The sequence below is a fragment of the Bombina bombina genome, chromosome 2 (genome assembly GCF_027579735.1).
Source record: "Bombina bombina isolate aBomBom1 chromosome 2, aBomBom1.pri, whole genome shotgun sequence".
NCBI lineage: Eukaryota > Metazoa > Chordata > Amphibia > Anura > Bombinatoridae > Bombina > Bombina bombina.
The window spans coordinates 1,410,595,163-1,410,610,686 of NC_069500.1; the positions used below are offsets into that span (position 1 = coordinate 1,410,595,163).

Sequence of the window (15,524 nt, forward strand, 5' to 3'; positions counted from 1 at the left end):
CTTTAAAAAAGAATCAGAAAATATTTCTTATAAATCTTCTAAATATTTCTTGTACATAAAATGTAAGAATGGAAATATACAACAATGACGCTCAAATTTTTTAGCGCCAAAAAAGCCGCCCACATCATTTGGCGCCTTAATGCTTTTGGCGCCAAAATGGCGCCACATCCGGTAACACTGACATTTTTGGCGCAAAAACGTAAAAAAAAAATGACGCAACTTCCGGCGATACGTATTACGCCGGAAATGACAAAAAAAAATTTTGCTCCAAGAAAGTCCGCGCCAAGAATGACGCAATAAAATGAAGCATTTTCAGCCCCCGCGAGCCTAACAGCCCACAGGAAAAAAGTCAAATTTTAAGGTAAGAAAAAAATTATTTATTCATATGCATTATCCCAAAAATGAAACTGACTGTCTGAAATAAGGAACGTTGAACATCCTGAATCAAGGCAAATAAATGTTTAAACACATATATTTAGAACTTTATATAAAAGTGCCCAATCATAGCTTAGAGTGTCACAGAAAATAAGACTTACTTACCCCAGGACACTCATCTACATGTAGTAGAAAGCCAAACCAGTACTGAAACGAGAATCAGTAGAGGTAATGGTATATATAAGAGTATATCGTCGATCTGAAAAGGGAGGTAAGAGATGAATCTCTACGACCGATAACAGAGAACCTATGAAATAGACACCGTAGAAGGAGATCATTGAATTCAAATAGGCAATACTCTCTTCACATCCCTCTGACATTCACTGCATGCTGAGAGGAAACCCGGGCTCCAACCTGCTGCGGAGCGCATATCAACGAAGAATCTAGCACAAACGTACTTCACCACCTCCACAGGAGGCAAAGTTTGTAAAACTGATTTGTGGGTGTGGTGAGAGGTGTATTTATAGGCATTTTGAGGTTTGGGAAACTTTGCCCCTCCTGGTAGGAATGTATATCCCATACGTCACTAGCTCATGGACTCTTGCTAATTACATGAAAGAAAGAAACACTTAACCCTTTAATGTGAAACCGGATAGTTAATAAGCCTAAATCCGGAAAAAAAACACCCCCTGAACCTCGCCACAGCCCTGCTGTGGCGCCTACCTGCCCTCAGGGATTGAAAAAATTGGGTTAAAGCTTCGATTTGGCCTAACACTTCCACAAGGGCCCTCCGAAGTTGGAGCTTGCTGCTTGCTTTGTAAATACAACTGCGCATCTGAAGCGCGAAAAGCCCCTTATGTAATAGTAATACCCTTCTATATCTCTTAGGATTACTGCTTACCCTTACCCTCATGGGGATACTGTCAACCTTTCTGAAATACCACAGTCTCTCCAGAAAAAATGACTGAACATACCTCACTGCTATATAGCATGAAAACGTTCCTCACACTGAAGTTTCTTGTACCCCTCAGCCATTCTGTGGGAACTGCTCTGGATCTTGGTGACAAATGCTAAGATCATCAGCCTCCGGGCAGAAGTCTTCATCCATCTGCTGCCCGAAAGTAAATAGTACACCCCGGTACCATTTAAAATAAAAAACTCTTGCTTGAAGAAAATAAAAACTAACATTTTATCACCTCTTTCACTTTACCCTTCTGAGTAGGCAAAAAGAATGACTGGGGCGGAGTTAAGGGAGGAGCTATATAGACAGCTCTGCTGTGGTGCTCTTTGCCACTTCCTGTTAGCAGGAGGATAATATCCCACAAGTAAATGATGAATGAGTGGAATCGTCGTACCTTATAGAAGAAAACATAATTTATGTAAGAACTTACCTGATAAATTCATTTCTTTCATATTAGCAAGAGTCCATGAGCTAGTGACGTATGGGATATACATTCCTACCAGGAGGGGAAAAGTTTCCCAAACCTCAAAATGCCTATAAATACACCCCTCACCACACCCACAAATCAGTTTAACGAATAGCCAAGAAGTGGGGTGATAAAAAAAAGTGCGAAAGCATATAAAATAAGGAATTGGAATAGTTGTGCTTTATACAAAAAAATCATAACCACCACAAAAAGGGTGGGCCTCATGGACTCTAGCTAATATGAAAGAAATGAATTTATCAGGTAAGTTCTTACATAAATTATGTTTTCTTTCATGTAATTAGCAAGAGTCCATGAGCTAGTGACATATGGGATAATGACTACCCAAGATGTGGATCTTTCCACGCAAGAGTCACTAGAGAGGGAGGGATAAAATAAAGACAGCCAATTCCTGCTGAAAATAATCCACACCCAAAATAAAGTTTAATGAAAACATAAGCAGAAGATTCAAACTGAAACCGCTGCCTGAAGTACTTTTCTACCAAAAACTGCTTCAGAAGAAGAAAACACATAAAAATGGTAGAATTTAGTAAAAGTATGCAAATCTGATCAACCGAAGCCTCATTCCTAAACGCCCAGGAAGTAGAAACTGACCTAGTAGAATGAGCTGTAATCCTTTGAGGCGGAGTTTTACCCGACTCGACATAAGCACGGTGAATTAAGGATTTCAACCAAGATGCCAAAGAAATGGCAGAAGCTTTCTGACCTTTTCTAGAACCGGAAAAGATGACAAATAGACTAAAAAGTCTTTCGGAAAGACTTAGTAGCTTCAACATAATATTTCAAAGCTCTAACAACATCCAAAGAATGCAACGATTTCTCCTTAGAATTCTTAGGATTAGGACATAATGAAGGAACCACAATTTCTCTACTAATGTTGTTGGAATTCACAACCTTAGGTAAAAATTCAAAAGAAGTTCGCAACACCGCCTTATCCTGATGAAAAATCAGAAAAGGAGACTCACAAGAAAGAGCAGATAATTCAGAGACTCTTCTGTCAGAAGAGATGGCCAAAAGGAACAAAACTTTCCAAGAAAGTAATTTAATTTAATGTCCAATGAATGCATGGGTTCAAAAGGAGGAGCTTGAAGAGCCCCCAGAACCAAATTCAAACTCCAAGGAGGAGAAATAGACTTAATGACAGGTTTTATACGAACCAAAGCTCGTACAAAACAATGAATATCAGGAAGATTAGCAATCTTTCTGTGAAAAAGAACAGAAAGAGCAGAGATTTGTCCTTTCAAGGAACTTGTGGACAAACCTTTATCTAAACCATCCTGAAGAAACTGTAAAATTCTCGGAATTCTAGAAGAATGCCAGGAAAAATGATGAGAAAGACACCAAGAAATATAAGTCTTCCAGACTCTATAACATATCTCTCTAGATACAGATTTACGAGCCTGTAACATAGTATTAATCACAGAGTCAGAGAAACCTCTTTGACCAAGAATCAAGCGTTCAATCTCCATAACTTTAAATTTAAGGATTTGAGATCCTGATGGAAGAAAGGACCTTGCGACAGAAGGTCTGGTCTTAACGGAAGAGTCCACGGCTGGCAAGAGGCCATCCGGACAAGATCCGCATACCAAAACCTGTGAGGCCATGCTGGAGCTACCAGCAGAATAAACAAGCATTCCTTCAGAATCTTGGAGATTACTCTTGGAAGAAGAACTAGAGGCGGAAAGATATAGGCAGGATGATACTTCCAAGGAAGTGATAATGCATCCACTGCCTCCACCTGAGGATCCCGGGATCTGGACAGATACCTGGGAAGTTTCTTGTTTAGATGAGAAGCCATCAGATCTATTTCTGGGAGTTCCCACATTTAAACAAACAATCTGAAGAAATACCTCTGGGTGAAGAGACCATTCGCCCGGATACAACGTTTGGCGACTGAGATAATCCGCTTCCCAATTGTCTATACCTGGGATATGAACCGCAGAGATTAGACAGGAGCTGGATTCCGCCCAAACCAGAATTCGAGATACTTCTTTCATAGCCAGAGGACTGTGAGTCCCTCCTTGATGATTGATGTATGCCACAGTTGTGACATTGTCTGTCTGAAAACAAATGAACGACTCCCTCTTCAGAAGAGGCCAAGACTGAAGAGCTCTGAAAGTTGCACGGAGTTCCAAAATATTGATCGGTAATCTCACCTCCTGAGATTCCCAAACCCCTTGTGCCGTCAGAGACCCCCACACAGCTCCCCAACCTGTAAGACTTGCATCTGTTGAGATTATAGTCCAGGTCGGAAGAACAAAAGAAGCCCCCTGAATTAAACGATGGTGATCTGTCCACCACGTCAGAGAATGTCGTACAATCGGTTTTAAAGATATTAATTGAGATATCTTTGTGTAATCCCTGCACCATTGGTTCAGCATACAGAGCTGAAGAGGTCGCATGTGAAAACGAGCAAAGGGGATCGCGTCCGATGCAGCAGTCATAAGACCTAGAATTTCCATGCATAAGGCTACCGAAGGGAATGATTGTGACTGAAGGTTTCGACAAGCTGAAATCAATTTTAGACGTCTCTTGTCTGTCAAAGATAGAGTCATGGACACTGAATCTATCTGGAAACCTAAAAAGGTTACCCTTGTCTGAGGAATCAATGAACTTTTTAGTGAATTGATCCTCCAACCATGATCTTGAAGAAACAACACAAGTCGATTTGTATGAGATTCTGCTAAATGTGAAGACTGAGCAAGTACCAAGATATCGTCCAAATAAGGAAATACCACAATACCCTGTTCTCTGATTACAGACAGAAGGGCACCGAGAACCTTTGTAAAAATTCTTGGAGCTGTAGCTAGGCCAAACGGCAGAGCCACAAACTGGTAATGCTTGTCCAGGAAAGAGAATCTCAGGAACTGATAGTGAGCTGGATGAATCGGAATATGCAGATATGCATCCTGTAAATCTATTGTAGACATATAATGCCCTTGCTGAACAAAAGGCAAGATAGTCCTTACAGTTACCATTTTGAATGTTGGTATCCTTACATAACGATTCAATATTTTTAGATCCAGAACTGGTCTGAAGGAATTCTCCTTCTTGGGTACAATGAAGAGATTCGAATAAAACCCCAGCCCCTGTTCCAAAACTGGAACTGGCATAATTACTCCAGCCAACTCTAGATCTGAAACACATTTCAGAAATGCTTGAGCTTTCACTGGGTTTACTGGGACACGGGAAAGAAAAAATCTCTTTGCAGGAGGTCTTATCTTGAAACCAATTCTGTACCCTTCTGAAACAATGTTCTGAATCCAAAGATTGTGAACAGAATTGATATAAAAATCTTTGAAAAAACGTAATCTGCCCCCTACCAGCTGAGCTGGAATGAGGGCCGCACCTTCATGTGGACTTAGAAGCTGGCTTTGCTTTTCTAGAAGGCTTGGATTTATTTCAGACTGGAGATGGTTTCCAAACTGAAACTGCTCCTGAGGATGAAGGATCAGGCTTTTGTTCTTTGTTGAAACGAAAGGAACGAAAACGATTATTAGCCCTGTTTTTACCTTTAGATTTTTTATCCTGTGGTAAAAAAGTTCCTTTCCCACCAGTAACAGTTGAGATAATAGAATCCAACTGAGAACCAAATAATTTATTACCCTGGAAAGAAAGGGAAAGTAGAGTCGATTTAGAAGACATATCAGCATTGCAAGTTTTAAGCCATAAAGCTCTTCTAGCTAAAATAGCTAGAGACATAAAACTGACATCAACTCTGATAATATCAAAAATGGCATCACCGATAAAATTATTAGCATGTTGAAGAAGAATAATAATATTATGAGAATCATGATCTGTTACTTGTTGCGCTAAAGTTTCCAACCAAAAAGTTGAAGCTGCAGCAACATCAGCCAATGATATAGCAGGTCTAAGAAGATTACCTGAACACAGATAAGCTTTTCTTAGAAAGGATTCAATTTTCCTATCTAAAGGATCCTTAAAGGAAGTACCATCTGCCGTAGGAATAGTAGTACGTTTAGCAAGGGTAGAAATAGCCCCATCAACTTTAGGGATTTTGTCCCAAAACTCTAATCTGTCGGACGGCACAGGATATAATTGCTTAAAACATTTAGAGGGAGTAAATGAATTACCCAAATTATTCCATTCTCTGGAAATTACTTCAGAAATAGCACCAGGAACAGGAAAAACTTCTGGAATAACCACAGGAGATTTAAAGACCTTGTCTAAACGTTTAGATTTAATATCAAGAGGACCAGAATCCTCAATTTCTAAAGCAATTAAAACTTCTTTAAGTAAAGAACGAATAAATTCCATTTTAAATAAATATGAAGATTTATCAGCATCAACCTCTGAGACAGAATCCTCTGAACCAGAAGAATCATTAGAATCAGAATGATGATGTTCATTTAAAAATTCATCTGAATAACGAGAAGTTTTAAAAGATTTTTTGTGTTTACTAGAAGGAGGAATAATAGACATAGCCTTCTTAATGGATTCAGAAACAAAATCTCTTATGTTATCAGGAACACTCTGAACATTAGATGTTGTTGGAACTGCAACAGGTAATGGTACTTTACTAAAGGAAATATTATCTGCATTAACAAGTTTGTCATGACATTTAATACAAACAACAGCTGGAGGAACAGCTACCAAAAGTTTACAGCAGATACACTTATCTTTGGTAGTTCCAGCACCAGACAGCGATTTTCCTGAAGTATCTTCTGACTCAGATGCAACGTGAGACATCTTGCAATATGTAAGAGAAAAAACAACATATAAAGCAAAATTGATCAAATTCCTTAAATGACAGTTTCAGGAATGGGAAAAAATGCCAAAGAACAAGCTTCTAGCAACCAGAAGCAATGAAAAATGAGACTTAAATAATGTGGAGACAAAAGCGACGCCACATCCGGAACGCCGACATTTTTGGCGCAAAAGAACGTCAAAAAATGACGCAACTTCCGGCGACACGTATGACGTCGGAAACAGAAAAGATTTTTTGCGCCAAAAAAGTCTGCGCCAAGAATGACGCAATAAAATGAAGCATTTTCAGCCCCCGCGAGCCTAACAGCCCACAGGGAAAAAGTTAAATTTTTAAGGTAAGAAAAATGATTGATTCAAATGCATTATCCCAAATATGAAACTGACTGTCTGAAAAAAAGGAATGTTGAACATTCTGAGTCAAGGCAAATAAATGTTTGAATACATATATTTAGAACTTTAAAAAAGTGCCCAACCATAGCTTTAGAGTGTCACAGAAAATAAGACTTACTTACCCCAGGACACTCATCTACATGTTTGTAGAAAGCCAAACCAGTACTGAAACGAAAATCAGCAGAGGTAATGGTATATATATAAGAGTATATTGTCGATCTGAAAAGGGAGGTAAGAGATGAATCTCTACGACCGATAACAGAGAACCTATGAAATAGACCCCGTAGAAGGAGATCATTGAATTCAAACAGGCAATACTCTCTTCACATCCCTCTGACATTCACTGCACGCTGAGAGGAAAACCGGGCTCCAACCTGCTGCGGAGCGCATATCAACGTAAAATCTAGCACAAACTTACTTCACCACCTCCATAGGAGGCAAAGTTTGTAAAACTGATTTGTGGGTGTGGTGAGGGGTGTATTTATAGGCATTTTGAGGTTTGGGAAACTTTGCCCCTCCTGGTAGGAATGTATATCCCATACGTCACTAGCTCATGGACTCTTGCTAATTACATGAAAGAAATTTGTATTTTTAGAGGATATGTACCAAACATTTTATAAGAAGCTATAATAAATGAGTGACTGTCCCAGATGTACTAAATATTAGGGAAAAAAACACTTGTTTAAAACCTGGGGTCATGTGCCTACTTGCTACAGATAAACAGTTAAATCACATAACAAAGTGTGATCAACTGGTCAATACTTAGAAATTTATTGGTGCGCATCTATTGGTGAGCATCTATTGGTGCCCTTTGGTGTAAACAAATCCATAAACAGAGAATGAAGCCTTTGAAAAACCATTATTACTCCAGTACTGGCCATTTTGGCTACAAATACTCAGTAACAGAGCAGGAGGACATCTGCTATAACAAACAGTGGATACATATAAATAGGGAGCCTATAAACAAAATCTACCAGTGCCTTTGTCTCTAAGAAATCTCTATATAACTATGTATAGAAATGCTATGATGACTCACCATGTTAGACGGTGGCTGCAGCACCAGCCTTGCTTGCTTTCTTCTTTGCTTTCTGTAATAATTTTCAAAGACTTCTCGTGAGCCCTGAAAAGAGAGTACAAGGTCAGTGCACTTCACTCACCTACCTGGTGGTAAGTTATTAAAGTTACAAACGGGCACCATCAATCATCAAATAGATCGTCCCCTATGTCATGAGAAACAAACTATTTCATGGCAGTGCACAAACATATCGGATAACTGAGCAGTTATGATAACATTTTGAGTGAAGAAGACAGTAATGATTGGATGAACTCAGTAGTGACATGGTATAAAACAAGTAAAGAAAGAAAAGGACCTAATAACATGAGAAATACATATGACTAAGGTCCTGAGGGTAATACAGATTAGATTGATTTATTGCGTCTTATTTGCGGTTAAATGTCTGTTTTAAGCAGCACAAATCATTATCTAAAATATAAATGGCAGCCTGGAATTGTATTTAATATACAATAATTACCAATGTCACAATGAACCCCTATATCAGTTCTCTTTACATACAGTATCTAGCTAAATCTGATTTTTTTTTTCACCATCACAGAAATCACCATATACATTGTTAACTAACAAAGGAACTGGGCCTTATTCTCCATGTATACCTGTAGTTCAGTCCTGTTTGCTGTCAATGATGTATGTATTGTACCTGGTGTATAGTGCTGTATAATATGAAGGCACAGTATGATTTATTATATATCGTAACCACAACACACAAAAAACTATAAGATTAAAATGATCACATCATTAGTTGTATGAAAGACCAGGGCATATTCCAATGAATCCTACAAAAAAGATAATGATGCTGGTTATTGCTTTGTGAGAAAGCTTCAGCTAAGTGATATTATTCTGTGCCTGCTCATTGTATCATGCTATGCAATGGTTAAAGTATGATCAAGGTTCAAACAGTAGACACCATGTGCTCAAATTGTATCAAATTCTATGTCATTTTGTTTTAATCTGATTACATGATTTCCAGGGGGTCAGAAAAGCCTGATGTATAGATCAAACATTGTGATAGCACGCGTCGGGGTCAGAGAAATGAGAGGTCTGGCTTAAAGTTATGAGCAGGATGAATAGTTCCAGTAAGTGATCAATATCTCTACAGTAATAGGAAGACAGATTTCCTGATAACTTCCCTGGAGAGTACAGTCTAATTAGTCGATCAAGGGCCAAAATAATAAACAAAAGAGGAACAAAATCTATTGACCTAAACAGAAGTCAGATGCTCCCCTCTCACCCAGCCAGAAGAACACAAGACCTATTTTATTTTCAAGTGATTGTCATGGGGATAAAGACCATCCTCTCCCTAACCCCAAGAAAGTAGCAATATTGCAATATACAGTTATTTCCGTCATACAACACCTCTGGAAATTGTACTTCTACTCCCTCAGGTCTGGCTGGCAATAGAGAAAACAAAATTTATGCTTACCTGATAAATTTCTTTCTTTCTAGATATGGCGAGTCCACAACATTATCAATTACTGTTGGGAATATAACTCCTGGCCAGCAGGAGGAGGCAAAGAGCACAACTGTTAAGTATCACTTCTCGTCCCACAAACCCCAGTCATTCGACTGAAGGTAATGGAGAAAAAAAGAGTAACACAAAGGTGTAGAGGTTCCTGAGTTTAGTAAAAAAAAAAAAAAAAACAACCGTCTAAAAATAAAGGGCAGGGTTGTGGACTCATCATATACCCGGAAAAAAAGAAATTTATCAGGTAAGCATAAATTTTGTTTTCTTTCCTAAGATATGGTGAGTCCACAACGTCATCAATTACTGTTGGGAACCAATATTCAAGCTAGAGTACACAGATGACTAGGGAGGGACAAGACAGGCAGACCTAAACAGAAAGTACCACCGCTTGAAGAACTTTTCCTGCAAAAGGAACCTCTTCCGGGGCAAAAAATCAAATTGATAAAATTTGGAAAAAGTATGCAAAGAAGACCAAGTTGCATCTTTGCAAAACCGATCCACAGAAGCTTCATTTGTAAAAGCCCAAGAAGAAGAGACAAGATAAGCCTGAGGAAACAGCCTGTGTGCTGAGAAACGCGTCGCTTGTTTTTATTTGTTTTATCAAGTAAAGTATCCACTTTTTATTTAAACACTTGCTATTGTGTATCATTTGGACCTAATCTGATCCCTGGGATCTCTGCTGCTCTGCCTGCTGTGAGAACCTGCCATAGTCTGTTGGGTGACTGTATTGACCCCTTCCTGCCTGATTAGCATCAATGAAGATGCTATACAAATTGTGAGTATATTTTCAAATATACACGACATCATCCTCTGGTTCAAACAGTACTAGGCCATATAGGCACTTTTGTGTTTGCTTGTATTTCCATCACAGAAACATACCACTCTGCCCTAGAGGTCGGTCTGCTGGGTGACTGTGACTAATCCCAGACTGCTCCTGCTGCACTAACTGGAGTGCTCCCTAGATTGTGAGTTAATATTGGTACCACTAGAATATATCTACCCCGCTGAACAAACAATATTGGGCCATGTGGCGCATCTGTCTCTCTTATGTTTTTTAGCCCTCATGTAATGAGCCATAACTCTCTCAGGAGACTGCAGCCCTGCAGTCGGAAAAATAGAAGTGAAAAAAATTTATGTAAGAACTTACCTGACAAATTAATTTCTTTCATATTGGCAAGAGTCCATGAGCTAGTGACGTATGGGATATACAATCCTACTAGGAGAGGCAAAGTTTCCCAAACCTCAAAATGCCTATAAATACACACCTCACCACACTCACAATTCAGTTTAACGAATAGCCAAGTAGTGGGCTGAAAAAATAAGGAGTAAAAAAAAAGCATACAAAAAGAGGAACTGGAAATATAATTGTGCTTTTATACAAAAATCATAACCACCATAAAAAGGGTGGGCCTCATGGACCCTAACCCAGTGTTTTTAAACCAGTGTGCCGTGAGAGATCCTCAGGTGCGCCGCGGCAGACTGACAAAGTGTGACATTTTTTAAATTTTGCTTGTTTTTTATTCTGGGCCGTTTTATTTTGGGTGAGATGATGACTGAGGGTAACTGCACAGCGGCAGCTTGCCTCCCCGACCCTTGTTCACACTTGGAAGGAACCCCCACCCACCACAACACGTGCCTAGTGTTGGCTCTACACGCAGCACCACGCAACACTTAGTTTGTAGGAAGCATGAAATGACAGCACAGTGTGTGTATATGTGTGTGTATATATATATATATATATATATATATATATATATATATATATATATATATATATATATATGAGCTAGGAAAGGGAGGGCACTCTCAGGATTTATATACATAAGTTAGTTTATTGTTTATAACAACAACGTTAGCAAGTCATAAGGATAGGTCGACGTTTCGGCTTACATAGAAGCCTTCATCAAGACAGATGAACAACTGTTAAACGAAGAAGAAAAAATAAGGTTTAAAAACACAAAACACAGCATCAATACGTAATCCCACCACCAAATTGTTTGCAGGCAGAAAAATAAACCCACAAATAATGAAAATAAACATAGAAAAAATAAAAATAAGGCAAACCCATACACATAGCACTAGGAGATACAACAATACAGTCCCTCCAATACTCTCAATCTGCTCTGAATATACACTGGTGGGGTATATATTATAATCTTAGCAAGCAAACAATGTAACCCAACTACAGATAAGTGCAGACAGTGCTGGATACTCTAATTAACTCAATAATTAGAGTATCCAGCACTGTCTGCACTTCTCTGTAGTTGATACAGCTGCTACAGGTGTGTTTTTGACACACCCCTATTGCCAACCAATGAGAGCCTGGTGATCAGGGCTTAAATAGTTTCCGGTTTCTGTTAATGGCATTCTGTTTTGCCGGTGGTGTTGTGTGCGGCTGCTAGTCGCCATTGTGAGGTAATATAATTTGTCTGCTTCTTAATATTGTGGCCCAAAACATGGAGGTTGTTTATGTTTTTGCTAGGGCTGTGGGCGCCACATGTTGTTAACGGTGGGTCTGTAACGCATAAGACAAGCAGCTGACATGGGACAATAATCTTGCTATAGTGCGGTCTGCTTACATATTGCCCGAGTTTAATCTATATTTGTGGACTGGAAAGTTAGACTATCTATAGAGCTTATACCATGTGGGGCACGTATTAACGGCAGTATGGATTTGCAATGTTGTAACTACTGTCAAATGCTGGTAAGGTACATGCGTATATATTTAGGGGGTACTAGTGCAATACTAAGGTGTGCACATGACTGTAGACCTAGTTGAGTCTTTTGAAAGTGTTACAAGTGCAATACTAAGATGTGCACATGCTTGTATACGTGGTTGTGGGTTTTTTTGAAGGTAGGGTCCAGCGTGACTACTGCACGCAATGTCAGGTTGTCAAGATGCGAGATAAATGAGCATCAGGAATAGTGATATAGTGCCTTTTCGTTGCTAAATGTATAACCCTGGTCTAAATGTTGTATAGGCAGGTTACTATAATGTTAGCCTTTGACACTTGTGGATACAATCATTGTGTGTGCTATGGTATGTTCCTTGCGTCTAAGTACGTATAGTGTGATACTATCAGGCTAAGGCTCTCTAGAACTCAGTTCAGCTTGATGGATCGGGTAGCAGGGCACTTGTTTTAACTGACTTATAATGGGGATTTGTCTCCTTAAGTGGTGGTGCCTGGTTGACTTACCACTTTTAGGGGTGTATGCATCAGCGTATAAAAATGTTTTTTTTAACTATGTATGGTGCACCTATCTGCTTTGTTACATTAGAACAACTGTATATGGTCTCAGAGCCTGAGGCGGTTTCTAATATGTATATGGCAGGCCAGCATATACCGGACTTTGCATAACACACAAACTGTGCAGCCGTATGGTGTTTCACCTACAATTGGGTTACATACGCTTTGTTTGCTTGCTAAGATTATAATATATACCACACCAGTATATATCCAGAGCAGATTGAGAGTATTGGAGGGACTGTATTGTTGTATCTCCTAACACACACACACACATGCGCTGTATTAGGCTACAATGTGTGATTTTGTAAAATTTTGGGATGGTGGTGTGCCGCAGGATTTTTTTAACGTAAAAAGTGTGCCACGGCAAAAAAGGTTGAAAATCACTGCTCTAACCAATATGAAAGAAATTATTTATCAGTTAAGTTCTTACATAAATTATGTTTTCTTGCATATAATTGGCAAGAGTCCATGAGCTAGTGATGTATGGGATAAAAATACCCAAGATGTGGAAGTCCACAGAAGAGTCACTAGAGAGGGAGGGATAAAATAACAGCTATTTCCACAGAGAAATTGAATCCACACAATAATTAAGTTTTACTCAAAAAACTTAAATCAAAAGCAGTAGAATCAAATTGAAACAGCTGCCTGAAGAACTTTTTATACCAAAGACTACTTCAGAAGAAGCAAATACATCAAAATAGTAAAAAGACAATAAAATTATGCAACGAAGATCAAATTACTGATTTGCAAATTTGATCAACCTAAGCTTCATTTTGAAAAAGCCCAAGAAAGGTGACCAAGCTTAGTAGAATGAGCTGTAAAACTGAGGCGGAGCCCGTCCTGTCTCGAAATAAGCCTTGAGAAACAAAAGGTTTTATCCTGATGCCAAAGAAATGGCAGAGGCTTCCTAAACTTTTCTAGAACCAGAAAAACAGCAGATAGACTAGAAGTCTTCTGAAATCCAAGTAACCTCGAAATAGAATTATAAAGTTTTTACCACATCCAAAGTATGTAAAGAACTCTTAAATAATTCTATAGGAGTAGGACACAAAGAACGAACAACAATTTCTCTACTAATGTTGTTCAAATTCAGAACCTTAGGAAAAAAAGAAGTCCACAAAACAACTTATCTAGATGAAAAAAATCAGATAAGGAGACACACAAGAGAGCTGATAAATCAGAAACTCTTGTAGCAGAAGAGATAGTCAAAAGAAACAACACTTTCCCAGAAAGTAGATAATCTTCAAAGAAAATATAGGCTCAAAAGAAAAGAGCCTGCAAAATCTTTAAACCAAATAAGACTTCAAAAAAGGAGAAAATAATAAATAAACAGGTTTGATACCAACCAAAGCCTGAACAAAACAGTGAATATCAGGAAGTTCAAATTTGCAGACAAACTTATCCAAACCATCCTGAAAAACTGTAAAATCCTAGGAATTCTAAAAGAATTCCAAGAGAATTTATAAGAAGAACACTATAGAATATAGGTTTTCTAAACCTGATAATACATGTTCCTTATAAACAGACTTATAAGCCTGCAACATGGCGATAACAACTGTGTCAGAGAAACTTCTATGACTAAACACTAATCAATTTCCATACCCCTAAATTATTCATTTGAGATCCCGATGGAAAAATAGCACCTAAAACAAGAGGGCTGGCCAAAGAGAAGCGGCCAAGGATGGCAACTGGACATCCGAACAAGATCCACATACCAAACCTGTGAGGCCATGCTGATACTATCAGAAACACATGACACTGTTCCAATATGATCTTGAAAATCACCTTTGGAAGAAAAAAACAAAGGCGGAAAGATGTAGTTAGGTTGCAAAACCAAGACACTGCTAATGCATCCAACCAATCTCCACCTTAGGATCCCTGGACCTGAAAAGGTACCTGGGAAATTGAGAAAACACATCTGTATAGAGACACCACTCTCCCGGATGTAAAGACTGCCGGCTGAGATAAACCACCTCCCAAATGTCTAAAATTGTAGAAAATAGACAGGAAATTAATTCCATCTAAGAACGTATTCAAGATACTTCTTAATTGCTAAGGAACTACGAGTCCCTATTGTTGATTGACATATACCATAGTTGTGATATTAAATGTCTGAAAGCAAAAAATCTAAATGTTTTCTCATAAAAGAGGCCAAGCCAGAAAGAGCTCTGAAAAATAGCACGGAGTTCCAAAATATCGATTAGAAACCTTGCCTCTTGAAGTTTCCAAACCCCTTGTGCTGTCAAAAGACCATCAGAAAGCTCCCCAACCTGTAAGACTTGCATCCATTAAAAATACAGGCCAGGAAGGACGAAAAAAAGGAGGCCCCCTGAATAAAATTATGGTCGACTAATCACTAAAACAGAGAGTGTAGTGTTAGGATTTAAAAAAGATCAACTGTGATATCTAAAAACAAACCCTGTATCATTGATTCAGTATGTAAATCAAAAAGAGATCTCAGATGAAAAACAAGCAAAGGGAACCACGCCCGATGCTGCAGTTATGAGACCTAAAAACTTCCATGCACAAAGCCACTGAAAGAAATGTTCTAGACTGTAAGCCAACGCTGCTTACAATTGACTTGGTCTTGAAGAAACAAAAACAGAATTTATGTTTACCTGATAAATTACTTTCTCCAACGGTGTGTCCGGTCCACGGCGTCATCCTTACTTGTGGGATATTCTCTTCCCCAACAGGAAATGGCAAAGAGCCCAGCAAAGCTGGTCACATGATCCCTCCTAGGCTCCGCCTTCCCCAGTCATTCGACCGACGTAAAGGAGGAATATTTGCATAGGAGA

The 15,524-nt window shown here is 38.8% G+C and overlaps 1 protein-coding gene across 2 annotated transcripts in view; it reads right to left on the minus strand.

Moving 5' to 3' along the window:
- EXOC6B (exocyst complex component 6B) overlaps window positions 1-15,524 on the minus strand; it is a 1,420,949-nt gene that overhangs the window by 649,017 nt on the left and 756,408 nt on the right. For both annotated transcript variants that reach the window (XM_053704356.1, XM_053704355.1), the window contains exon 9: window positions 7,975-8,058. In XM_053704356.1, coding sequence (XP_053560331.1) covers window positions 7,975-8,058 — 84 coding nt within the window. The remainder of the gene's footprint in view (window positions 1-7,974; window positions 8,059-15,524) is intronic.